Genomic DNA, 25703 nt, shown 5'->3' on the forward strand with positions numbered 1-25703 from the left:
TGCAAATAAAAACCTTTCTATCCTACATGATATTATTTCAAGGTTGATGGAGATGGAAGAAGAAAATGGCAACCCTAGGTGATAGGTCTCATCCTGATCTATCTGGATGATAACCCAAGGTTGACCTGTCTATCTAACTCGACACGGGATCACAAGTTAAAACGCCATCTCCATCTCTCTTATCAATGTGACATTTCCTTAGAGAGGCTAAACTTGGATCCTTATGAGATAATTCCCCTTTAAATTCACTAAAAGACATCGTGTGGGACAAAATCGGACCTCACAACCTCTGGGGCCCACACCAACTTGCACGGCACGCTCCTAACAAGTTTAATACCAGGCCCGAAGCCTTGGTCCTGTCGCCCGCGCTTCTCGCAGTCGCATCGAAGCACCGCTTGCGCGGGACCCACCACACGGCCTCGGGACGCAAGGATCAACGGTGGAGATCCGCGGTGGACGTCAAATCAGAGGGCCGTGATGGTGGGCGGGACGTACCGTAGGCCGCGCAACCAATCAGCGGTCGACAGCTTCCGGCTCGTTCGCTTCCCCAAAAATTTCATGTCCTTGCATCGCGTGGTACAAGGGACTAATCATTATTAATTAACAAGGATAAAGAAACACTTGGGGGGAATCCAGTGGGGAAGGGAGCCAGTGAGATCAGGTCACCCCTCATCCGCTGTCCTTTGCCTCGCCGCGGGTCAGGAGCATGCTGCCAGCCGACACGTGCGACGGGGGCATCAACGCATTATAGAAGAGAGAGAGAGAGAGAGAGAGAGAGAGAGAGAGAGAGAGAGAGAGGAGGGATTCCGTTCGGGTTAAGAAACCCTAGATAGAAAGATGGAGCGAGAGAGCGGCATGGGACGAGGGGAGGATGGGGCTTCTCTCAGCCTCTTCTGCTTCTATATAAGGAAGGTCGAGGGGGAGAGGAGGCAAAGCAAAAAAAAGATCAGATCTGAGCGGCTGACGAGCTGCTACTTTCACAGGCTCCAACCCCCTCCCCTTCCTTCCTTCCTCTCTCTCTCTCTCTCTCTCTCTCTCTTTCCAACCTGAGCCTTCTTTGACTGGTTTCTTGAAGCGGAAACCGTAAGATTTGGGTGCAGAAAGGAGGGGGATTGGGTCGGTGTCTATTTTCTCCTTTTCTCTCTCCAAAAGCGTGGCGGCGGTGGTGATGGTGGGTCGGGGGCTGACAGAAGAGAGTGAGCACACAGCGCGGCAATTGCATCGGGGAATGCCGTTCCCGTTGCGTGCTCACTTCTCTTTCTGTCAGCTTCTTTCTCTGTGGAACAGAACCGTTGCCTACTTACTCCACCGCCTTTAATTCTCTTGTTTTTATTTCTTTCCTCGGTGACTGGCTAAAAATAGAACGGGTGCATTAACATTCGATGGGAAAGGGGTTCGTATATGTGTGTGAAAGAAGGACACGCGTGCAGGCTTTCCTCCCTTCTCCCCTTCTCTCTCTCTAACGCATCTGATCTGATATTGTCGATGATGATAACGCCTAGCTTGCTGTCCCTCCTTCTCTCTCACGCTCTCCATCTGTCGCCTGGGCGACTCCGAGACGTCCTTCTCTGGCTCGCTTCTCTACGGAAGGCGGGACTTCCGGGAACCGGTGTATGCTGGTACTATCTGGTTTCTTTCTATCCAGTTGTATATTTTTCCCTTTTTAATTCGTCATGTAGTAATATTGACATGCCTAAGACGGAGGTTTTCTATTGCTTCCATGTAGATTGGGTTGGAAATTGGTGGAGGGAATGGATGAGAGGGGAATGGGATGAAGAATTAGGCGTGGAGTGGAAAAGCGTGACTTTTGAGATGTGGGCTGTTTGTTGGGAACCGGATCGGATTAGGACGAGCCCCCTCTGTCTGCGGCGCTGGCTTGACGGAAAGATCATTGTTTTGACCGGTCCTTCGTCTATCCTTTCTCCTCCGTTTTCACCGTCTTCCTTCTCTCCCTACTCTTTTCTCTCTCTTCTTTTACTATTTTTGGCAGGATTCGTGATCTTGGCCCCCAGAATCTAGAGACAGATCTCACCGCTGCTCGGCCGAAATCATCGTCGCCGGGTAAGAACTCAACATCTCATGCGCACTCTCTCCTCCTCCGCCTCCCTTCTCTTTCGTTTGTTTTGTTCTCTCTTTATTTGAAAGGAACAAAGCAGTAGGTCGAGATATCATGATCTTGATTCCATTTCCTTTCTCTTGTCTTCTGCTATGTTATGTTGGAGGTCGTACTGGGACTGGCACTTAAAGCAAAATAAGAAGAGGACATGATTGGCTCCCAGATCTGGGTTTCCATATATGGTAAGTTTACTTTCACTCCGACTTTCTAGTTTCAGTCAAACTGGAAGTTCCGTATTTCTGTTTCGGGACGCTGTAGTATGCGTCAATATGGGTAGGTCTCTTGCTCTTTCTATCTCTTCTCGTGTCTGCCTCCAGTTATACATTCAAATAGAGTATTAGAAAAAAAAAAGAGTCTTCTTACTGCAAGAGCCAAAGCCTTCAAAATTGTATGCAAAGAACTGCTGCTCCAGGTCTCTTGCAAGTCCGCCATCAGCTGAACTTGCTCTCTTCAGATCCATCCTACCATCTGATTCCGAGATTTCTTTCTCTTGTTGCAGCTTGGTGGATTATTTTAGGTTCCTGTAATATAAAGATTATACCAGGAAGACATACGATGATTCAGCCGCAGCTAACAACTGTCGAGGCTGCTTGTATGTGGGAGAGGTATGCCAGCTTGCTCTAATTAAGTTCTTATTCTACTACGGCTTAGTTCATTGCACTAAGCCATCATAATTTTATAACATCTCGCACTAGATTGATTAGTGGGTTGAGGTAGCACATGTGATGTGGGTAAAATCTATGATTCCTTTAGGAAGCAGCAAAAGATCTGGTTCCTTGGTTTGAGTCTTGGGTCTCTCTAGTTTTTTGAAAAAAAGGGAAAAATGGTCCTAGGTATCTCATTCAGAGAGTCGTGAAATTTTTCACACCCATCGGAACTGCTACTTTGCGTTTGAGCTGTAGCTTTGATGCGTTGTGGAGGGGTTTGAATTGATCTGTTTTTTTTTTTTTTTTGGATGATGAATTGATCTGAATATCTTTAAGGCGGATTCAGATTTAAACTTGCAGAAGAATTTGTCTGCAAATCAATGAAGATTACTAGTAGGGTCTAAGTTTAGTTAAAGAAAATAACATGAAATCTCAGTGGCGGGTCATTGCCAGGTTTGTTCTAAGCTTTTACACTAGATGACTAAAGCTTGATGATTATGGATGGAGGAGTTCCAAAAGGCTTTCTACTTGGAATAAGCATTGTTGTCGAATAGTTAAAGGTTTTTTTGGAGTCCTCTAGGTTTTAGAAATACAAGTTTGGAGCTCGAGATCAAGCACATATTTCAAGAAATTAGTTACCGGTGCTTCCTAGAGACACAACTATCAGATTTTCTAATCTTCAGGTGGATGCTAGTGCCAATATTATTTTTAATATTACTTTACATAATGAGCAGCTCTAATGCATATGTGGGTGGTCCTCCTTTGGGTTCCTGAGACAAATGTTATATTAGGCTGCACATTCTAGCATACAAGATCTGGACCTTTGTGCAGTTTGAAAGTCAAATATAAGGTGGTTGTTGCAAACAACGGACATTTGATTGGAAATGATTTATTATGTTGTGTTTGCTAGAGTTGGATTTTGTAGGAAAACATAGAAAGTTAGGGCATTCTACTTACTGTCTTCTTCCCACTTGATTAGATTAATGGAGAAACTGAAGACCATGATATAGGCATACTTTATGAACCACATCATTGTCTTGAGGGTTGCAAACCAGAAGCCAAATATTTGGCATAAAGGTGAAAGATAATTGAATAAAGGTGACATGGGTCCAGAATGACAGAAGATAAAGTGAAAATATAATGATCATGTTGTGGACTGCTGCAAGGAGATAGAGCCACTGAGGTGCCACATCATCTAGGCTTTTTCTTAAACATTAACAAGATGAAGAAAGGAGCCATTCCTCGGGATTAAGTTAATATATATTTGGTGGTTGTTAGGCTATATACACAAAAAGTTCGATTAATTCAAGAAAACAAGTGCATTGCATATTGATAATGAAGATATTCTGAAATTTCTTTTGATAATTTTGGCATTCTCATTTATCAATTCAAAGTAGGTAATAAATTTATTTTGATAAGAAGGGTGCAACTTTCTTTTTGTTTAAAGCTGATTGTTAACTAGTTGGTTGGATGTGGATGATCTCACATCTCAACCATGCCGCTGATGCCGTTTAGCTCTTTTTATTGGTACTCTCGTCACAAGCCTACTGGCATTTTTATGCTGACAAGAACTATTATCACGTTGTCCTCCATAATATTATAGTTTCTGATTCTTTAGGCACATTCTCATCTTATATGAGGAGGCCTTAACACCATTATCCATCACATCATTCTCCTTAATCATTTTTTAATGAATTATTTGTTTTTTGCATTAACCTCAATCTTCTGCCATGATTAGTGCACCTTATCTTCTCCATAGATTAAACTGCTCTTAGATCCAAAAAATACCACACACTCAATGCTATGCTTTTAATCAAGAGATGCCTACAGGGCTAGGGTCAACTTCTCTTTCCCCTCTCCTTAGCAAATACTCATATCTCAATTTAACAACAAATTATCTGGCACTTTGACAATTTGTTACATTAGTATCAACATGCATATGAAGTTGGGGACTTTGATGGCATGGATTCTTATAGCATTTCTTAAACATTTTTTCTTTAAAATGTTCAAATGGGTTTGATGTTTGATATAGCCAAGAGTAGATGGATGTAAAGAATTACTTCTGGAGACAGAATGTTCAAGGGTCCATCCACTCTCAAAATAGATGCTACAAGCAGAAAAGGGCTTGACTGAATATGTTGAATTAGCAACTAAAAATAATGAATGGGATTAATAAGTAAAAAGGAAAGTGAATGAGAATAGACTACAGTGAATGCCATAGTGCATATATAGGAAAACAGATTGACCGAATATTAATTTCATATCATTCACACTCCTTTAGATGGGCCATAGACATGAGTCAAGTTTTGAAAAAAACTACTGGAATTCCCAACAGTGTTGCGATCATCACAATTTTACTTGCACTTGAGATTCTCTTTTCAGATAAAGTCCCCATTTAAGATGCGATTAGATAATTTGCATTTGACCAAGACTCAAACCTATTGACCGCAATTAGCTATATTTTATAACGATTGTAACATATTGGATTATAGTTTAGTTACTAAGGATCTGTTTAGATGCTCAAATTCATTGTTTTAGGATAGATTGAGGTAGATGAGAGAGTCATAATTAACAAAAAAAAGAAGGGAAAGAGTAGTGGAAGTGATGGGAGTGACCAGCAACCCTCTGATCCCGATTTTTGAGGATAACATAATCCATCTAAGAGATGATTTCTGATCCCAAGAAAATCAGAATTAGTTGACCAAAGACACGCCTGATCCTAAATTGTGGATAAAAATCAATCATTTATGATTTCTAACTTGTGCATTCCATCTCTCTAACGACATTGAAATTTGGGAGACTTCAACCAAGAATGTTATAGGTTAGAACTAAGAGTATTAACTTTTCAAGGATCAATTTTCCTCCTTTGACAAATATTTGGACTACCTGTTTGGATGGTTCTTGGTCTATGTATTCCTTTTTTTTGTTGGGCCAAGCATTTGTTTCTTGCCAATGTGATTAGTTCTTCATTTGATACTAGTTGCATAAGAAACTATGAAGCTGATCTGATCCCATTCTAGTAAAAAAAACATTAGTAAATTCTGAGAAACTATCAAAAAAAAGACAAATGATTATTTGAACCAATTTTCTCTTGTTAATCACGCTACTATAAATTGTCCAACACCTCTTTTAGGGTGTGAAATTTATGAAATTTTAATAAAATATTAATTTTTATATGTGAAATGATATGGTAAGATTTGTAGAATTAGAAAAGTTGTTTCTAACCTTTTGTGTGATTTTGGTGGGATCTAAGGAGTATTTATCATTCTTACAAGAATTCAGGATTTGGGATTTTAGTCTTTTTGGGGTGCAAGTTGATGAATCTATTTGGTTGTCAAATGTTTCATTTAGTAGAGCAATATCATACAAGGTGATATAGCGCTCTGAAAGTTGAGTTCTATGGGATTACGTGTCATGTTGATGAAGTAAGGGTTTTTGTCATACCATCACATCCAAACTCATTTGGGATCTTATCGTGACGTCAATTTTTAATGCCAAATTTGGGTGATATCTCTTAGAATGCAAAGTGGGATCCAATTGTTGCTCACTAGATTTCGACCTCATGTACATGTGATATTGTAATGCAATAGGTTAGATGTGTAAGCTACGGAAGTTAGACTGCTGTATATATATGTATTTGAGGATTCTCGGTTTTTTTAATTATACAGTAATTGGTGGAGGAATGATATGAGCTAGGGATTTATTTCTTCACATCATGGTTTTGCTCAAAGTGTACACTGTTCAATGTCTATAATAGCCTTTAGGTGAAATGCTATTTATGTTTTAGACGTTAATTAGGAGAAATGCTATTTGTCATAATAGCCTTTAGCTAGACTTTAATTTGATGAGGAACATATGCTTGCTTATTAAGGAATGGAATATTAGACTTGGGAAAATGATGGAGAAATCAATAACAATCGAATTTAGTTGACAAACTCCTTGAGACTCCAATCTAGGTTGGAGTTATTTTCAGATTTTGTTTCTTTTTTATTAGCTTTAAAGAAAAGATCTTGACAAACATAATCATGGGTTCATTGATTAAGTTTTGGTTAAGGCTTGATCTTAACAATCAGAAGATGTGAAGCTTTTCCTATGGATGGTGCTTAATTAGCATCTTGAAGGTAATAAAATTTTGATTTGTAAAGCAATATATCATGAAGTGTTACGTTCAAATATGATAGATGTCGTGCTGCCTTCGCTCTTATGAACAATACTAAGTTGATGCCGATGACAGAGAATAGTAAGGTATATGTTTTCAAAAGGTAATCATCATGAATCAAGAGTAAATAGTTGAACATTGAAATATTTTGTTTAAACAAGATCTAGGTCAAATTTTCTTTATGTTCAGTTATTGATGAATTTTCTTGATTGGGCTTGTCATGGGAAGGGGGGGAGAGGCGGGGGTGTAGGTGGACATTGCTAAGATGGGGTCGAGCTGATCATTTTGGCTCATTAGCTATAGTTATTATGCTTTCAAGTGGATCCAGTTTGGATGTGATCGGGGCCAATTCAAAGCTTGCTAGGAAACTTGAGATGTTGACAAATAGGTGAGTAAATTCCGTTATGGTAATTCTTGAGTTAATGATCCAAAACCCTGAATTGCTGGATTTTTTAGGTTTATTATCTGGGTGGATTGCGGAGGCAAAGAAGAATGAACGAATGGTAGGTGTTCATGTTAGACCTTAGCAAAATAAGCCTGGTCTAGTTATCCTAACATAGGTCGCTCGATTTGGGATAGTTTTGGAGCAAATATTTCTTTCTTTTTTGGTCAAACCACATTTAGAAATTCAACTATATCTTTATTTGTTTCAGTTCTTCTAGAACAATCATAAACACTTTTTCTTTTACGTGCCAACCAAAAATTAGTGTTTAATGTCTACATACAATTTGTATTCTTGAATATTCTTATTTTTGTAATTATTCACCCATTTCATTTTAATTAGTTCAACAATAGCCAAATTAGTCAACATTTATATGTTTCAATGCAACAACAGCATGTTATTAGTAACAAATAGTTTCGTTGGTTGATTAATTTGTTAGAACATATTGATGAAATGGCTGTATTAGTATTATTTTGGAAAATTCTATGGCTCGAATATTTAATGTTCTCCTACTTATCTCCTACATTACTCTTTAGGCAAAATTATGTCACCTGTTTTCACTAAGGAAAAAAAAAGAAATCTCAAAAATGGGGAAAAACGGAAAGGCAGGAAGAATGAAATGAAACAATTTTCAAAACAAAGAAGAGTAAACTAGAATATCTTTGTTTCAAATAAAAGGAAAAATTCTGAAAAAAATAGAAGAAATGAAAGAGATCCAAGTGAATGGAAAGGAAAAAAAATGAGGAACTTCATTTTCACTTTAAAATTACATATTCTATGAGTACATAGGAAATGTATCGAATCAATTCTTTCTAATAAAAATATTTGAATGCAATTTCGAATATGAAATTCAAGAGGATTGAATAGGAAATGATAAGCTGAGTCATATAATTATAATGGAATATATGATCAACCAACATTTATCAAATTTTAAAAAAAGGGTTAGAAGAAATTGTCTCATAGTTTTATTTCTCAAATCAAGAGATCCATCAAGGGAAATGTGATGCATTTAGATATAAATATTCCAACCAGAGCAATAATTTCTAAGAATATTTGGTTTTTTCTTTTTTGAATATAATAACCATTTTCAAGTAGTATTTGATGGAATATGTATGAATCAGTATTCCATTGATTGCTCTTATGTACTCAAAAAATGACATTTGTCCAAGTTTATAAAAGCTATTCTTTTTTTCCTTCTATCTGTGAGTATTAGGATTATCTCCTTTCATAGATTTGAGATTCACATCTATAAATTGAATAGCTCAAATGATCAACTTTAAAATTAGTTGTTAAAATCACTAGTACAAATTCTTCATTTGAGCAAATTGGAAACCTTTTTATTGGATGAACAATAAAGGGAAAGATTACTATTTTTATTCAAAAAGATAAGAAAGTGAATCATTGATTCATTTCATACTAGAAATAGTCATAGGAGAAATATATTTTTGTCATTAAGTATATTGACATATGTTTTTATAAATTGATATCTCATAGTAAAGCCTTTCCTCTTTGCCACAATTTCATAGATGATAAAAGCCATTCTTCTTCTCAACCAAGCTCATTTTCATTGTTGACCTCTCTGACCTTCACTGCTACTTGGCAACTTTGTCCCTGCCTCTCTTTCTCTTTTGTGGAACCTAATCCTTGACAAAGCCATCATGTGGCTTTTTGCTTGTCCCTGCATTTCTAATCCATTTCCATCATCTTTCCCTCATCAAGCATATTCATGAATACAATCACGGTATCAAGTATGCCACCACCATTATTTCCTGTTTGCTCTTTCGCTCTCTTTGTTATTGTCGGTGTACATAAGAAGATCACCTAAGAATCAAATGTCACTACCATTTGTCCACACTTTAACTCTCTTTAGCCTAGTATTGTCGGCTTTGCATGCCTATACTCATCAATCATCACCATTGGCATCACACCTCCTTTTCTTCACCACCCTTCTTTCCCACTCAAATTGCAATAATAGAAGGGATTTACCTATGTCCTAGCTAAGTTGACCGGTTCGAACTAAGCCAAATTTGGACCTAGAGTTTTCTATAGGGGTTGAGCTTAGGGTGCTAGATTCTAGGCCAATTTGGTCGATGCTTAGGTTTAATTAACACGAATGGAGTCTAGGCTGTGGGACATCCCATGTACATCCAAGTGAATAGGCCTGCAAGTGGTCCACATTAAGACTAATGCATGTATAAGTTGGATCTGACCCAATTTTCATTCAGGTGATGGTTGACCCATATCCAACACATTGACTAACTAGGATAGGTCTATGGAAAATTTTAAAACTGACTAGGTCATTAAGGTCGAGATGGATTGAATTAAGCATGACTCAGACCAAAGAAAATGAATTCATTTTCAAGGTAGGTTCGATCTAGGTTTAGGTTTAATGCATGATGAAAAAAATATACTATTCATTCTATGATTCAAAGAAAAACAAGTAGTGACAATGATATCAAGTGGGAGACAAAAATTTTTGGTGCAAATTCCTTTCTTGAGTCAAAAGTGCCAATGACTCAAATTAGGTATGCTATGTTGAGTTGATTCTTCGAATATCTGCATTCATAGGTCCAAGATTCAAATCTATGAATTCCAAGGTTCAAAAGCTCAACTCTTCAAGCAGTTGTCAGAATCAATAGTTGTTCAAATTGTTCATTTGAGTCAATTGAGAACCTTTTTGTTGGATGGTCAATAAAGGGGCAATTTACTATTTTTATTCAAAAAGATAACAAAGCGGACAATTGACACATTTGATACTAGACAATCATAGGAAATACTTTAATTACTATTTTTTAATTGCATACATTTGCTTCTAATGTATTTACAACATTAATTATACTGAAGAATACATTTTATATATTTATATTTGATAAGTAAAAACCATTCTTCTTCTCTAAAATATTAGATGATAAAAGCTATTTTTCTTCTCAACCAACCACATCTATGTTGTTGGCCTCTCTCACCTCCATAGCTACTTGCCAACTTTGTCCCAACCTCTTTCTTTTTGTGGTGCCAAATCCACGACGAAGCCACCTTGTGGCTCTTCGCTGGTCCATAAATTCTAATCCATTTCCCCCATGCATATTCATGAATACAACCATGGTATCTGGCATGGTAGTGCAGTTATTGCCAGTTTGCTATCTCTTCTATTGTTGTCATATATGAGAAGATCACCTAAGAATTAGTACTACAATCACTTGTCCTCACTTTAATTCTCTCCACCCTAGTATTATCGGCTCCACATGACCATCCTCATCTGCCGGTATCAAAACTCCTTTCCCTCTCTATCCTTTTTTTCCTCTCCAATTGCAATGATAGAACGGATTTACCATGTCCTATCTTGGTTGATCTATTCGGGTTATGTCAATTTAGGACCTAGAGTTTTGTAGATGCATTGTACTCTAGTTGAGGGTTCTAGACCAATTTGATTTGTGCTTAGTTTTAATTAAGATGGGTCGAGTCTAGGTTATGGGACATTCCACGTACATCTAGGTGAATAGGCCTGCATGTGCTCCAAATCTAGACCATGGCATGTATGACTAGTACTTGACCCAATTTTAATTCTAACTAATATATGTTGACCCATACCCGACCCATTGACTAACTAGCTTAGACTATAGAAATTTTCTTCAAACCATTATGTCGTTTAGGTTGAGATGAATTGGGTTAAGTAGGACTTGGGCCCAAAGCAATGCATTCAAGTACAAGGTAGGTCAAATCTAGGTGTACTAGATATGGTGTTGAACTATGGTGTACTAGATATGAAAAAATGACGATTTTCCAAATGGAGTATTCAATCTTGAGGCAAGCATACCAATTGAATGTTCATGCTTATTTCATTTACTAGCTAACAACTTTACCAATGAATCGATCATTTTTTCTACTTATTCTTGTTAGCACAAAATGTTTGGTGTTGGCTTGTTGTATGTCAAGTCTTGCAATGTGGTGACCTATAATCGATTACTACAGGTGTAGATTGATTTCATAATAGTTAATTATGGTGCGATTGATTAGATACTTCAGCAAATACTCATCATCTTAAAAGATCATCATAAAGGTATGTGAACACAAAACAGAATATGATAAAAATCTTTTTAATAAGATCTAATCAATGAAATATAACTAGTACAGAAAACTAAAAATAACCACAATAAAACAAAAAAATAAATACTGGCAGTAATCTCGAATTTCAAGGATGTGATAGATGGCAATGATGGTAATCATGATAGGTGGAGATATTGATTGATGGTCGAAAAAATAAGAAATGGGCAAAAGATGGTGATAGAACTAGTCGGATAATTACCTTTGCGAGTTTAGTCTATCCAATCCAATGAGAATCTTCAGGCCGTGCTCCACCAAAGTATCGAAATGAAGGATGACAGAGTCAAGAAGGTGGCTCCAAAAAAAAAAAAAGGTCAAGAAGCAGAATGAAAATGGAAGGAAAAGGATCTCTCAGGACTTCGCCGATGGTGGCACTCACTTTTCTAGGGTTTCTTCTTCTTCCCTACCAAAAGCCCTACTAAGCTTGCACCGGCGCTTCCTTCCCTCCCTTCTTCCATGCATTCAACATGCACAATTTATTTTCAAGATTATCATCCATCCTCCTCCGTTCCTAGAGATGAGTAATGATCGTGGGTATTAAAGAAAGACTAAGGCTCAAGCAATTAAGTATAGTAGTTTGGAGTTGGGTTAGGCTTCCTATCACACCTAGGTAAACTCTTTTTGCTTGGCAGTAGTAGTACATAAAAATTCAAGCCTAAACATGGCTTTGGATGGAAAACACAGAAACAACAAAAAATATAAACTATGTATAAGATGGAGTCATGAGGCTACATCAGAATGTGGCTCGAGCTTAAAACGAGGCATACATTACGAATTAATTATATATATAGACAAAATGAGTATCTATATATCCATTGGGAAGTAAACAAGAATAGTAGATTTATAATTAACAAAGCACTTATAATAATAGGTATCTTGACACTTTTGGCATGTTTGTTTTTGGATTGAATACCCCACCAAAAATGAAATATTCATTTAATGCTCTAGCAAAAATCTTAGGAATAATGACAATGTTTTCTCGGTCTTCAATTTTGGAGCATACCAAAGTTCATTATTGTTATGCTTTTACTTGGAAGATCCTCTTATCTTTGGCTCTATTTGATCATTAGCATAATTTACTCATCTTTCATTCAATTAGTCAACTACTAACACTATAGGAGAAGGGGTTAAAGGCAACATTTTTTAAATCATTTGCCAATGTGAATGTGCATTGCAAATTTTCACACCGATGCTTTCAAAAGTGTTGCATAGGCGTTGGCTATGCAAGCATGGAAAATAAAATTTTCAGCACATGCCTCAACTATGCAAGCATGGAAAATAAAATTTTCCATGCAAGGCCGTCGCGTCACCTTTTCTTGATTGATGTTTTTTAAAATCATTGCAATGCATCCACACTTTGTAAGCTGCCGCATGGCAAGAAGAATGATGCTTTTTTTGTGTCATGGGTCGGCGACGCTTTCTGCAAGCATCGAAAAAGTCTCCATATCATGGCAAAAATAACGACATGAGAAAACATCATAAGTTTGCCTAATTTGCAATGCTTCAAAGCGTCATCATGTTATATGTGTGTGTGTGTGTGTTTTAAAATTATAACAAAATCTGAACAAAACCTATATAACTAAACATTTATAACAAAATCAATATGACAAAACCTGTATCATATATCAAAATGGTCAATATGTACATAACATCAAACATAAATATCCAATGGAACTCCAAAAACTCTAAAAGCATAAATATATACATGATATCTAAAACTTCAAAAAATAGTCAAGCTTTGGGCCGTCAATGGTGAGTGGCAATCATCATAATCATCATCTATAGGACTACTGAAAGCATTGGGATCTATAATAAAAAGATAAAAAAAATATAGAAGTTGAGAATACCAAAATCATAACCTATGATAAATACTTAACCCCATACAAAAAAATACATAATAGTTATATAAAATATACATGATAAATAAAAAATACTATTTTTTAGTGCTTAGTTTTAGTTAAGATGGGTCAAGCCTAGGCTATGGGACATTTGACATACATCTAGGTGAATAGGACTGCAAGTGGTCTAAATCAAGATCATGGCATGCATGACTTGGACTTGACCCAATTTTCATTCTAACTAATATATTTTGACCCATACCCAACCCATAGACTAACTAGTCTAGGCCATAGAAATTTTCTTAAACCCATTGGATTGTGTAGGTCGAGATGAATTGGGTTAAGTATGACTTGGGCCCAAACCAATGCATTCATGTTGGAGGTAGGTCAAATCAAGGTTTAGATCTAATGCATGATGAGAAAACAAGCTATTCTTTCTATGATTAGAAGGAAGACTAATAATAACAATGGTTTGAAGTGGAGAGAGCGAGAGAGACAAAGTTTTAGTGCACGTTCATTTAGCCTTCATATACAAGTAAATAACTTTAATATTTAAAGTGTTAATGACTTGGATTAGGTTATGCTATGTTGGGTTGATTATTTCAATGTTTGATTTGTTTCAGAGGCAAATAGTGCTTAGTTCTGATTAAGTTTGGGTCATAAGAAAATATATGACTCGAATATCACATGTTTTTTTCAATAAACCACTTTTTGACCTTGAGCCTATTCATGAATAGAAAAATTGGGATCAACCACACTTAACTAGGTTAGGTTACAACTTGAGTGAAGCAAAAATATAAGAACACTTTTACATCGTGTCACTAAAATTCAAGGAAGATAATGTGGGTTACTGGCTAGAATAGAAGAAGCATGAAATGGACTTAATATTTTGTAGACAAAGACCATGGCATGTTGGTCAAGATATACTTAGTTATATGGTGTTCAAGATGGCTTCCTATATGATCTACTGAAAGGAAAGGTGGATATATGGTATTGGCTTTATGGATTGAGAATGAACTATGGTATACTAGATATGAAAAAGTGACTTGATTCGCCAAATGGAGTATTCAATCTTGAGGCAAGCATGCTGACAGAATGTTCATGCTTGTTTCATCTATTAACCAACAACTTTACCAATGAATTGAGCATTATTTTCTACTTATTCTTGTAAGCATAAAACGTTTGGTCTTGGCTCGCATTGTATCATCTTACAATATGGCTCGAGCTTAAAACGAGGCATACATTACGACTTAATTATATACATGGCCAAAATAAGTATTTATATATGCATTGGGAAGAAAACAAGAAAAGTAGATTTGTAATTAACAACAAATTAACAAAGCACATATGATAATATGAATCTTGACACTTTTGGCATGTTCGTTTTAGGATTGAATATCCTACTTAAAATAAAATATTCATTGAATGCCCTAGCAAAAATCTTAGGAATAATGACAATGTTTTCTTAGTCTTCAATTTTGGAACATACAAAAGTTCATTGTTTTATGCTTTCACTTGGAAGATCCTCTAATCTTTGGCTCTATTTGATCATTGACATAATTTACTCTTCTTCCATTCAATTAGTCAACTGCTAACACTATAGGAAAAGGGGTCCAAGGAAGCATTTTTTAAATCATTTGCCCACTTGAATGTGTGTCACAAATTACCATGTCGATGCTTTCAAAAGCATCACACAAGTGTCTGCTATGCAAGCATGGACAATAAAATTTGCAACGCAATGTCGTTGCATTGCCTTTTTCTTGATTGATGTTGTTGAGTGTCGGGAGTTAATGATGCTTTTTAAGAACTCACAAGGCATCCATGCTTTGTAAGCTGCCACATGGCATAAAGAATGATGCTTCTTTTCATCATGGGCCAACATGCTTTCTAAAAGCATCAAAAAGTCTCCACGCCATGGCAAAAATGACAGACGGAAGAAAGTGTCATAGGTTTGCCTAATTTTGATGCTTTAAAGCATCACCATGTTATGTGTGCGTATGTGTGTTTTAAAATTATAACAAAATCTAAACGAAACCTATATAACTAAACATTTATAATAGAACCTGTATGACAACACCTGTATCTTGTATTAAAATGGTCAATATGTACATAATGTCAAACATAAATATCCTCTAGAACTCCAAAAACTCTAATAATATAAATATGTACATGATGTCTAAAACTTCAAAAAATTGTCAAGCTTTAGGCTGGCAATAGTTCGTGGCAATCATCATGATCATCATCTCTAGGGCTACTGAAAGTATTGGGAAGCTTTAATAAAAAGATAAACTTTAGAAGTTGAGAATACAAAAATCATAACCTATGATAAATCATTAACCCTATACAAAGATATACATGATAATTAAGTAAAATATACAATTAGAAATAGTTATTTACTTGTACACTAGCACTTGCTATGTCAGTGCAATGAGTAGTTAAAATCTCAAATGGCAGGGCAAACATCTGCAACATAGCTGTAACCTGGTCAAGTTAAGTCCCTATGGAAGCCATCTCCATTTGGTAGCTTTTTCTTATATTTTGTATCTCATATATCATGCCAACCAACTACATTTCATAGATCTCCCTCATGTTTTGCATCTCTCTCTCCTAGCTCTGCCTTATGTTTCAGCTCTGCCTCCAGCCTACAAACCTCTGCGGTAGTCCTATTCTATCCAAACAAACCCTTAATATTAATATTCACTATAGATAATTGAGTGGAGGTGACTCCCACCCTATAACCTCTCACTCGACCATAACATTCTAGTCCCATTAATTAGGTGAAGACTTGGGCTTCAACACGACTGATTTTTTGAGATGATGATGCCTTGCCGCTAACATGCTCAGTAATAAGAGATGTAGCCTTCAACTACATTTAGGTATAAAAGTCATACATTAATGATATAAAAAATAAACTACAAATAATTGCACAAATCCGTTCTCAACACATACCACAAAATCTTGAGATTCTTTCCGAACAAAATTGTCATCTCTATGTGTATGTGTGCAATCTTATAAAACTTAACTTCACTTGGCGTTCCTCTCATGTTCTTCCAACCACAAAAAATAGAAAATAGTACATGATATATGATACATGGTGCATGATATACGTAATATGGTGCATGATACCTATTATATGATACATGTTACATGGTGTATGATACACGTTACATGATACATGATATATGGTGCATGATACATGATACATGGTACATAGTTTTAATACAAAGATTAAATAATATGATACCTGCTATATGATACATGATACAAGATACATGATGGTTATCAGAAAAATAGCAATGAAGGCTTTGATACCAATGATGGGAAAAATAAAACTAGTGGCCCTAATTTGAGGAAGAAGTCATGGGATTGGTGGCTCTCGAGTTATTTTCAAGACGAAGGTTTTCTAGGTAAAGGATATTGTGTGCTTGTTAGATCTTAGGATTAATTAGATGCCAATTTGTAGATGTATTTCTTTAATGTCTAGATACCCCAACTTTCTAATTGCTCAACAAAATTGAACCTTATCAAATGACATAATGGAAAATATTCAATTATATATTATACCTTTCCTTATTTGTTGTTAGGATTAATTAGAGAATATAAATAGAACCTATTTGGTTCAACAAGTTTTGGCTTCAATAAGAAGCCTATGAGTTTTTCAATAAAGCTTATAAGTTTTATACATGATACATAATACGTGATACATAGTTTTAATAAAAATTTAAGAGTTGTGATATGAAGCAAAAATGCCTAACAAAGAGTTTTATAAAAGCCAAAAAGTATCAAAGAAACATACAAATTCGTTTCTATGTCTTGTGTAACTCTTGAAGTCTGAAGTATGTGGAACTAATTGAGATGTTCATGCAGATTTCCTAATTTTCGAGTATAATTGCCAAATAAAAGAAATAATGTTTAATCTATGTTATTAATGCATAAAATAGAAGCTATTGAGATATTATACATAACATGTCTTTCCTCAGAAAATTAATATTATACAAGTTTCCTCCATTGTTGAAGATATACATCTGATAGACAATTCCGTGAAACCTCCTTGTTATTTCCTCTTTCTTATAATCTCGCCTCAACTTGCCCTTGAATTCTTTCCATTCGTTCAACTATTTTTTCCTATATTTCGTTTTGATCATATGCTTTATGTCTTTATAGATTTGCCTATTATTTTGTTTTAAGTATTAAGGAACTAAAAACAACATATGATAGAACGAATTGTAGTTAAAATGCATAGAATATTAATCTAATTTCCAAAGAACAGAAGACTTTGCTTATTGTTTCCATGCATGTAAGGCCCAAAAAATTCTTGATACTCTAATTAGGCCAAACTTTAAAATAGGAGGAAAATCATAAGAAAATCACAAATCAATTCCAAGAAAGAATAGAAAAGAAACAGATTGCGACAAGGATTGGTACCTCTCATAATAATCCACCTGGAGAAGATCAAGATATGTACCCCACTTGATTCCAATCACCTGATTAAAAACCTAGAATAGATTTATAAATAATATAGTTATAATTCAAAAATTAAAAAAAAACAGCAAAACCCCGACACTTATGAGAAAAAGGGATTGGAAAACCCTAGGGATACGTTAGCCAAGGAGATTAAACTAGTGGGAATAGAAGAGAGAGAAAAATATCCTTTTCGCAGATGAAGCGCTGCATGGGATTCAATTCACAAAAACCTTAGATTTGATTCCTAAAGGAATGAAGATTCATTTGCTAGACCGAACCCTTAACCCTAAATGGATGGTGGAGGAGATGAAAGGAGCGGCACTTTGAGATTCCCTAACTGGGTCTCTGAGGAGATGATGCCACCACGCCTGGAACCTGCTGTCGCTGATGCGAGAGGAGCTTGTGCCGGCGGGGGTGCTGTGAGAGAGAGGGGCTTGTGCCGGCAGGGGTGCAGGGAGAGAGAGGAGCTTGTTCCGGCGGGGGTGCTGTGAGAGAGGAGGAAAGGCTTGAGAATGGGGGGGTTACGGGGGGGTTGGGGCTGGGGAGAGTCTGAGAAGGGCAAGAGCAGTGGTTGAGAGAAGGCACGAGATAGAAAAATGATTGCACACCAACATTTCTCCAAACGACGCTTAAAAACATTGTTTATCGAAAAAGTTCCTGATGCTTTTGAAAAAAATGTCAAAAGATTTCTCAATAGGCGACATAGAAATGCATCGCCAATTAGATTTCTAGCTGTCTCCCGTACCAGGGTAATTTGCAGTTAACAACAATTAAAAGTATCGTTAATTTTCGACACTTTTAGCGAGCGTTGGGAAAGTTAAGACACATCAAAAAATTCCTGATGTTTTTAAAAGGCGTCAGCAAATTTAAGTCGCCATTGACCCCTTTTCCTGGAGTATAACAGCAAAACTCTTTTCTTTCTCTCTCCTAACTATCCTCCACATCGGCAATTTTGCACACACATTGTAGTGGAACTCAGGCTACCAGATCCATCCTGTGGGTGGTCTTACAAGCTGAATTTCACTCTCTATCACAAGCATAATGCATGCCCTTCTACTGCAAAAATCAACAAATCCAAAAAAAATTAACATATTTGGAACGTTTTCGTGTTATCTTTATGTCTGATGCATGCACTATGGCTCAGTGAGCGTCCTTCCTCACTAGTTATTCCTTTTGGGTGATTTTGATGGCAAGACACTTTTCCTACTGTGAACAAGTAGAGCTCTTGAAAAGATTGACAGTCCCTGCCGTTTTGTTTGTACTGCAAGGAAGAGTTTCCCTCCTTGTTTTCAGAAGTATTTCAAATTTGTTTTGCTGTTTTATAAAAAGAGAGATTTTTCCCAGAACTTGCATGCCATTGCTATCTAATATCTCCACCTTTATTTTTTTCCTTATGTCACTAATTGTTGTTTATCATTTAATCTTATTTTCAAATCCTTTTAGGTTTCTAAGAAAATATATGTTTTGTGGTGATAACTATTATTTGCATCAAAGATATTGTTTTAAGGCCTAGATAATAGCCAAAAAAGCTAGGTGAAATCGTAAATATGGAGATTTGTTTCTTTCCACACAATTCTATATTGAAATAGATTACCTCAATCTATTATGGTGATCCTTGAGCTGCTAATTTGTCCCTAGTGGTATTTTATATCAGTTCTCAGTTAGAACTAGCGGCATTGATAACGATCCACAGTTTAGAAAGTAGAACAGTTCTTTCCTTTCCACTTCTTTATTTTCTTGGTAGTCTATTATTCCTTATCCAAATTGCATCCTCATTTCTTTTTCTTTTTTTTTTTTGAAGTAAAGGAGGAGAAGAGAACATAAAAAAAGCCTATTCTTTACTGCTCTTTATCTTAGGTGAGCTTATCGTTTTCTCCAATTTTTAACAATCTCTTGAAATTTTATGTCATCCTGTGTTAGACTTGGTTTGTAACATCAATTACAACATTAAGAAAAGATCTTCTGCCCCTAATTATAAGTTCATTGGGAAGGGAACCTTTTTTTTAATAAACAATGCTAAATGTAAGAAAATACCTATATATTCTTTGTATTGTTAATTGCACATTTTCATAAATTTCATTAATAATTGTTTTATAATTTGTTGTTCAGTATATTTAAAATATTGTGGTAAAAGCAGATTTGGCTTCCTTCTTTTTCTTGGAAAATTGGGTGTGTGTATGTATGTCTTGGAAAATTGTGTATAAGCTACTTTTCTAATCAATGACGTTGTCATTCAAAATTAGTTTTTTTTTTTTTTTTTGTGCATGTGTTATTTGTTTACAAATTATAGCCACATTGTGTATCAAAAAGTTGAATTCATACAGCTTTTATCTCCTACTATGATTGCATTCTCATGCAACAGTTTTAATATCTTATTGCAACCGAGTAGCATATCATTACTATATATGTATAGATGTCCTGCAGCAATAAATTGACAATTTTCTCGGAAATCAGCATTGTTATTTGCTTTAAAAAAAGGAACAACACTGGTAAGGTTAGTGAGATATGGATAATAAAGCTTTTTGATTTTATTGAGATTATTTATAAGCGATTGGCTGTTTGGTATACCTACGAGTTTGCATGATGGTGAAGTTAATCATAAGACTAGGTTTGTGGATATGTCCCTATTGTCCAAGCAGATTCCCTTGCGACCATCTTGTAGTTGGACAACGGCTCATGCAACTTCAAACAATATATCAAATAAAAGAGTATCATGTAAAAGAACGTGGAGAAAAATATAATAAATATGAACTTCTCGTTGCTACAGCTGCTGCTTTTCTCTCTCTCTCTCTCTCCTCTCTCTCTCTCACTAGGATAGCTGGAAACCTAGCTCGAGGACAGGATTGAAACTAGATCTTGTGTCTTTATCAACATGGGCCTCTTCACACCCTCCACTTAGGTAGCTTATTGTTTGTCCTGATACAATCAAAATTTGCAAATCAGTAAAGCAATGCAAGGGCCTTGAGAGATTCTTTCAAATATGTTGTTATATCAGCCAAAAGAAAGATGTGGTGTATTGTCGTCGATGATTCAGTAATTTGTATTCCATATTTTTTAGTTTATCTCACAATAGAAAATGCAATTTTCTCATATTTATTCAATTAGTCTCTATGTTTCTCTGCTTTTTTATATTAAAAAATGTTTGCGTACGTATTAAGGTTGAGTGCTAGACCGATTGTTAAAATTTGGATTACATAATTGGATTATCTCCATGAACATCATTTGTTGTTATGTGAATTTTATAAGATACATGATACATATTATAGAAAATAATTACAGATTGTTAAGAGGCATTTGTCTTGAAAAGAAAAGAACCATAAACTATGTTTTGAGTGAAACGAATCATCTTTTGCTGAATTTATCTTGTTGATGTTCAGCCATTTAGCCAAATTTGACATTAGGTCAAAAAGATGATATCGAATATATAAGTAGACATTTTCTCCACCGAAAACAAAAAAGAAGAAAGAGTGAACAGAGAAGCAGACCAAACCTGTAGTCTTTTCTCTTTGCTATACCTTGCAATAGTTAAGAGATATGAGTAAACTATTCAACTATCTATAAATCATTTTCCATCAAGCAAAGTGAATATGTTATTGAGAAAGCAATTACAAATATCTGAACATACTTTAGGAATGTTAATTGCATGAGTTACAACAATTTGTTCAGTGGTCAGTCCTTGGTTACTTCAGCAAGAGTTCACCCTCCTGAGCTGAAGTATACCATTTTATAACCCAGCAGGGGCTTTAGCTATCGTTAATCCTAATTCTGTCTGCCACAAGAATAATGGTAATTATGGTTCTTCTGAATATAGGTATGTGCATGGTTCACAGGTCTTATCTTGTTAACAGATTATTGTTAATTAAACACAGTTCATTTCTTTGCGCATCACATGCATGGTGATGCTGTTGGAACCAAATATTTCATACATCATGAAACCATATGGTGGTTATTCACAGAGACCACTGCCTTATTGCATAAGAGTTAAAGCTGAGCTTCGTTTCTTTTTCTGGCTTTTTCTGATCATTGCCTAATTTTATGGTAAGGGAGCCAACTGGTTGACTTGGTAAAGTCAATGGGTGGTGGATTCCAGTAACCTGGGCCTGATCGCACCCTCATCCTAATTTGGTTGTGTTCTCAAAAATTTGATATTGTGCTGCTTGGTTTGGATGCTTATTTGAGACTTCTTGGTCCACCACATTGTTTCATGTCTTCCTTCTTCTTTTAATGAATATATATACTTTATTTTTTGGTAAATATGGATACATACATTGTTGGTACTGGATGAATTTTATGCATATGGCTGAATTTTATGTTGTTCTTTTATTTAGACCTGCATGCTTTGTTTTACACATGGTTGGCTGAACTGTTTCAAATGTTAATTCAGAGGTATTCTATTTTTAAGTGGTAGTAATTTTGTTATATTTTAGGTGCATGATACTGTTGGATTCAAATGAAAGAGTATATTTATTTTATCACATGATTTTTGACAGAAGTGTAAGACACCCTACCTTTACTTTTTATCTTGGCTCGAGTCCTGGTTGGTGTTGATTGAGCAGAAACAATTATTGGAACAGCCATGCGCATGCATGACTACTGTTTCTGTTGATCATTCCTCCCATTTTCATGCAACAATGTAGGACCAGAATGCTTGCAATATGATATTGGTGTCATTCAGATGCATCAATATTGAATGTTTCATATTAAAAAGTGTTGGCAGAATTTCAGAACATGAATATATGCACATGGCTTCTTTTTGTTTCAGTTATATTACTAATCCATTTGTTTCAGTTATATTGCTAATCCATTTGATGCAGATTTTTTTGGGTACAATTTTTTTAACTTATCCTTTTCCAAAGTAAGGTATCACTACAGAGAGTGTTTCCTGAAACAGTGGATGCAACTACACTGGCTATGTATTGCCTGCCTCCAAGAGTGCAGCATCGCTTTGAGGAAGGGCAGGCCGCTCCATGGCACTAAACAAGGGTGCACCAAAAAGGGCAGTAAGCAGGTATTAGAATGCTAGGATGCCATCTTCAAATTCAATAGATAATTAAAGAATCCTAAGTACTAATAAAGATAGTCCCCATAAAAAAGTAGAAACGATAGTAGGCAACTTAATTCAGGCTAGGTTGTACTACCATGGTGGAGCATAATTAGCATTCCTTATCGACAGTTTCTTGGCAAAACTACAAGTCAACCAAATGCTCTAAAGCATAACGACTCATGCTTAAAGTGAGGCCATGCTCATAAGTCACTCTCAATTGTAATGCTATTAATTAGATTATGCTTTTCTAAAGTAAGCTACCAGGAGGGAACTAGATAAGTGCAAATATATTTGTAAAAGAGTCTAGCCAATCAACATTGTCTTAAAAATCAAACCATCTGGAAGGAACTCCAACCAAACATGAAAGCATACACCAGCTGTTTAGTCAAGATACAGGTACCACTTTGAAGGCAAATACAAATTTCAGATTTCATTGTAGAAGTTTATCTTTCTCTGTGAAACAGCAAGCAATGCTTGTAGATTAATGGGCAAATCGAAACTTTATCTTAAATAAGCACGTTATATATTTTTGATGAATACTTGCCCAAGATCTCTACGCTTCCCAAGTTATTTCCCGATTCATCTCCTTAATTTTCATTACCCTGAAAGCTCTTTGTGTTTTAAGTTCAGTCTTTCTATCCAAGTCATCAATTTGACAAAATCTTGTTCTCTCTTTCTCTGTTCTTTTTTCAGGAGAAAAATCATGGAACAGGCTCCAGAGACTGTTGAAGTTGGTCATGACTGCAGTGACGGATAAATGAGAGAAAACTGGGTAAGTACTAGTTGGCCACTTAGGGATAAATTCTTCAAATTTCACATTCTCCGACTCTTATTTTTTACAAAGACAGCTTTTTTTTCAAAAATATGATTAATTTTTTTCATTTTATGATAATTTCTAAATGCGCTCCCATCTACTAGTCTACTAGACTACTACCAATATTTTGTATCCACTACTTGCTTTATAGTAAGTGAGAATTTTTTTTCTTCAAGCAAATTAGAGATGATTTTTTGCCTTTACAAACTCACATAAATTTGCCTGATAAATGCCTTAAAACTCGATAAAAAATGCTTTAAAGCTCTTGACAAGTTTCTGATTCAAGTAAGTTTGAATCATTTGCTGAGAAGACTATGATAAAGAGGCAGCAGCAGCTCAACCAGTTTAACCGTCACCATCCTTTTCTTCTTCTAGAGATACCATTGAGAAACACTTTCTAATCCATCCCTCATTTTTTTATAGAAATCAGAACTGCAGGCCTAAGTATCATTCTTTTGGTGGCAGGTTAATGATGGATATGTGCATGTAGAAGAAGAGCTGAAACGATCTCCCATTTGCTGATTAGGTGGCTATTTATCCGTAGTTTATAGACAACAATAAAAGTGCAGCAAAATCTAAGAGGATGGCCTACCAACAATAGTGATCTATGGAGCAAATGGAGAAACAGAAAATTCTAACAACTGATGAGAAGAGCTGCAGATCAATTGATTGCTACCATCTGCTGGAAAATATGGAGGGAGCAAAATGCTCAGATTTTCTTAAAGAAATTAAGTTCTATATCTTGTATTTTGCAAAAAAATCCTATCAACCTTCTTCAGCTAGAAATATCTCTCTTCAGTGAAGCTACTAGATCTTCATCTCAAACTTTGAAATAACCTTGTATTATTGGCACATGTTGGGAGACATTAATTTCTCTTATTTAGAAAAAGGCAGACTCACTTCAGGGTACAGAGCTTCCACAGTTGCACATTGAAGATACAGAGATCCTTCAAACCGCTTATCAGATTGTTTAGTTTGTTGTTGAATGGTTTAACGGATCTACTTGACCACTATTTTTTGTAAAAGACTATTATTTTTTTTATGTTTTTTTCTCTTGCAAATTCTTTGTAAATAGTTTCTATAAACTCTCTTGTTCTAATACCTCCCTCTTCATAAAAAAAAAAGTACCATTCTTTCATTCAATAGGAAACTTCATGGGTATTCCATCTTTTTAGCTCCTTTAGATACTAAATTAAGTTTCAGAAAAGCACCTTGAATGAATTTCAGAAAAGCTTTTCTAAGAGCTGTTCTTGATCTGAAAATTACTGATATGAGCAGAATTTGTTCAGCATGATTAATATGTCTGCTTAACTTTCTAGCGCCCTTCTAGTTCGAAATAAGTGCAGAAAAAGATGCTTAATCATTTCTAAGATGATGGCAAAACTTGTATAACCATCCTCTCTTTCTTGATAATCGAATGATTTTAGATTTCCCTTACTTCACACGACGATAAAACTTGGTAGGCAGTATCTTTCAAATATATCTAGAACTAAATGACTCAAAGTAACTCAGATATTGGTATCCAAGATGACATCTTTTCTGAATCCACTGGGACTCTTTAGTGTTTATCTATCATCCCTTTGGTTCTTTTTGCTGTCATTAGCAGTCTCAAGTATGTAAGTAGTGCACATTATCCCGTTGCAGAGATGCATACTTTCGCGTTGGCTTCCAATCATTCTTCTCTTCTAATGGCAGAAGTCCTACATCAGTTGACCGATTCCTTAAAACCTTAGTCCTCCATAAGAGATGCGCCATTGAGCTCCTTTAAAAATTAGGTCCACCAGGTGGTCCTTGCTCTTGGATGTACATCCAAAATATTCGTTAATCTAGTCTTTGCAAAAGGGGCTTGAAGTTTCCAAGTAGCCTCAACAAGGCGTTCTAGTTGAATGATCTATCCCTTTGAACTTATTATCATCAACCTGTTAGTTCTTGAAAACCAGCAGAGTTCTTGAACAGGTCATCATGTGATGAAGGATTGTTCAAGATCAAAATACAGAAGTGCCTATTTAAGAGGAAATGCCAACCTGGTAAAATATTTAACTTTTCAGTAGCTATTTGGAAGGAAAGCTCTTCTGGAA

The 25703-nt window shown here is 35.8% G+C and overlaps 1 protein-coding gene and 1 long non-coding RNA gene across 16 annotated transcripts; both read left to right on the forward strand.

Moving 5' to 3' along the window:
- Positions 1 to 772: 772 nt before the first annotated feature.
- On the forward strand, positions 773 to 24793 carry LOC120107842 (uncharacterized). Of its 15 annotated transcripts, none has more exons than XM_088716556.2 (9): positions 773 to 1619; positions 1705 to 2061; positions 2223 to 2298; positions 2616 to 2721; positions 19574 to 19624; positions 22195 to 22261; positions 22659 to 22775; positions 23505 to 23583; positions 24091 to 24793. In XM_088716556.2, exons 3-8 carry the CDS (start codon positions 2265 to 2267, stop codon positions 23538 to 23540), a joined length of 411 nt encoding a protein of 136 aa, XP_088572682.1. In that variant the 5' UTR covers positions 773 to 1619; positions 1705 to 2061; positions 2223 to 2264; the 3' UTR covers positions 23541 to 23583; positions 24091 to 24793. The 15 variants fall into 15 exon arrangements, 5 of the variants coding, with proteins under 5 accessions (XP_088572682.1, XP_088572681.1, XP_089785167.1 ...); XM_088716555.2 differs by having other exon boundaries at positions 775 to 1619; positions 1727 to 2061; XR_015975678.2 differs by lacking the exon at positions 22195 to 22261 and adding an exon at positions 16590 to 16710 and having other exon boundaries at positions 780 to 1619; positions 1727 to 2061; positions 22624 to 22775.
- LOC148714846 (uncharacterized) lies at positions 2728 to 15228 on the forward strand. Its single transcript, XR_015975679.1, has 2 exons — positions 2728 to 12633; positions 12678 to 15228. It is a non-coding gene; the product is annotated as an uncharacterized LOC148714846 (long non-coding RNA).
- Positions 24794 to 25703: the final 910 nt, after the last annotated feature.

This window comes from Phoenix dactylifera, chromosome 2 (genome assembly GCF_051530095.1).
Source record: "Phoenix dactylifera cultivar Ajwa chromosome 2, Ajwa_hap1_PhDact_Kaust_v1.1, whole genome shotgun sequence".
Classification (NCBI taxonomy): Eukaryota; Viridiplantae; Streptophyta; class Magnoliopsida; order Arecales; family Arecaceae; genus Phoenix; species Phoenix dactylifera.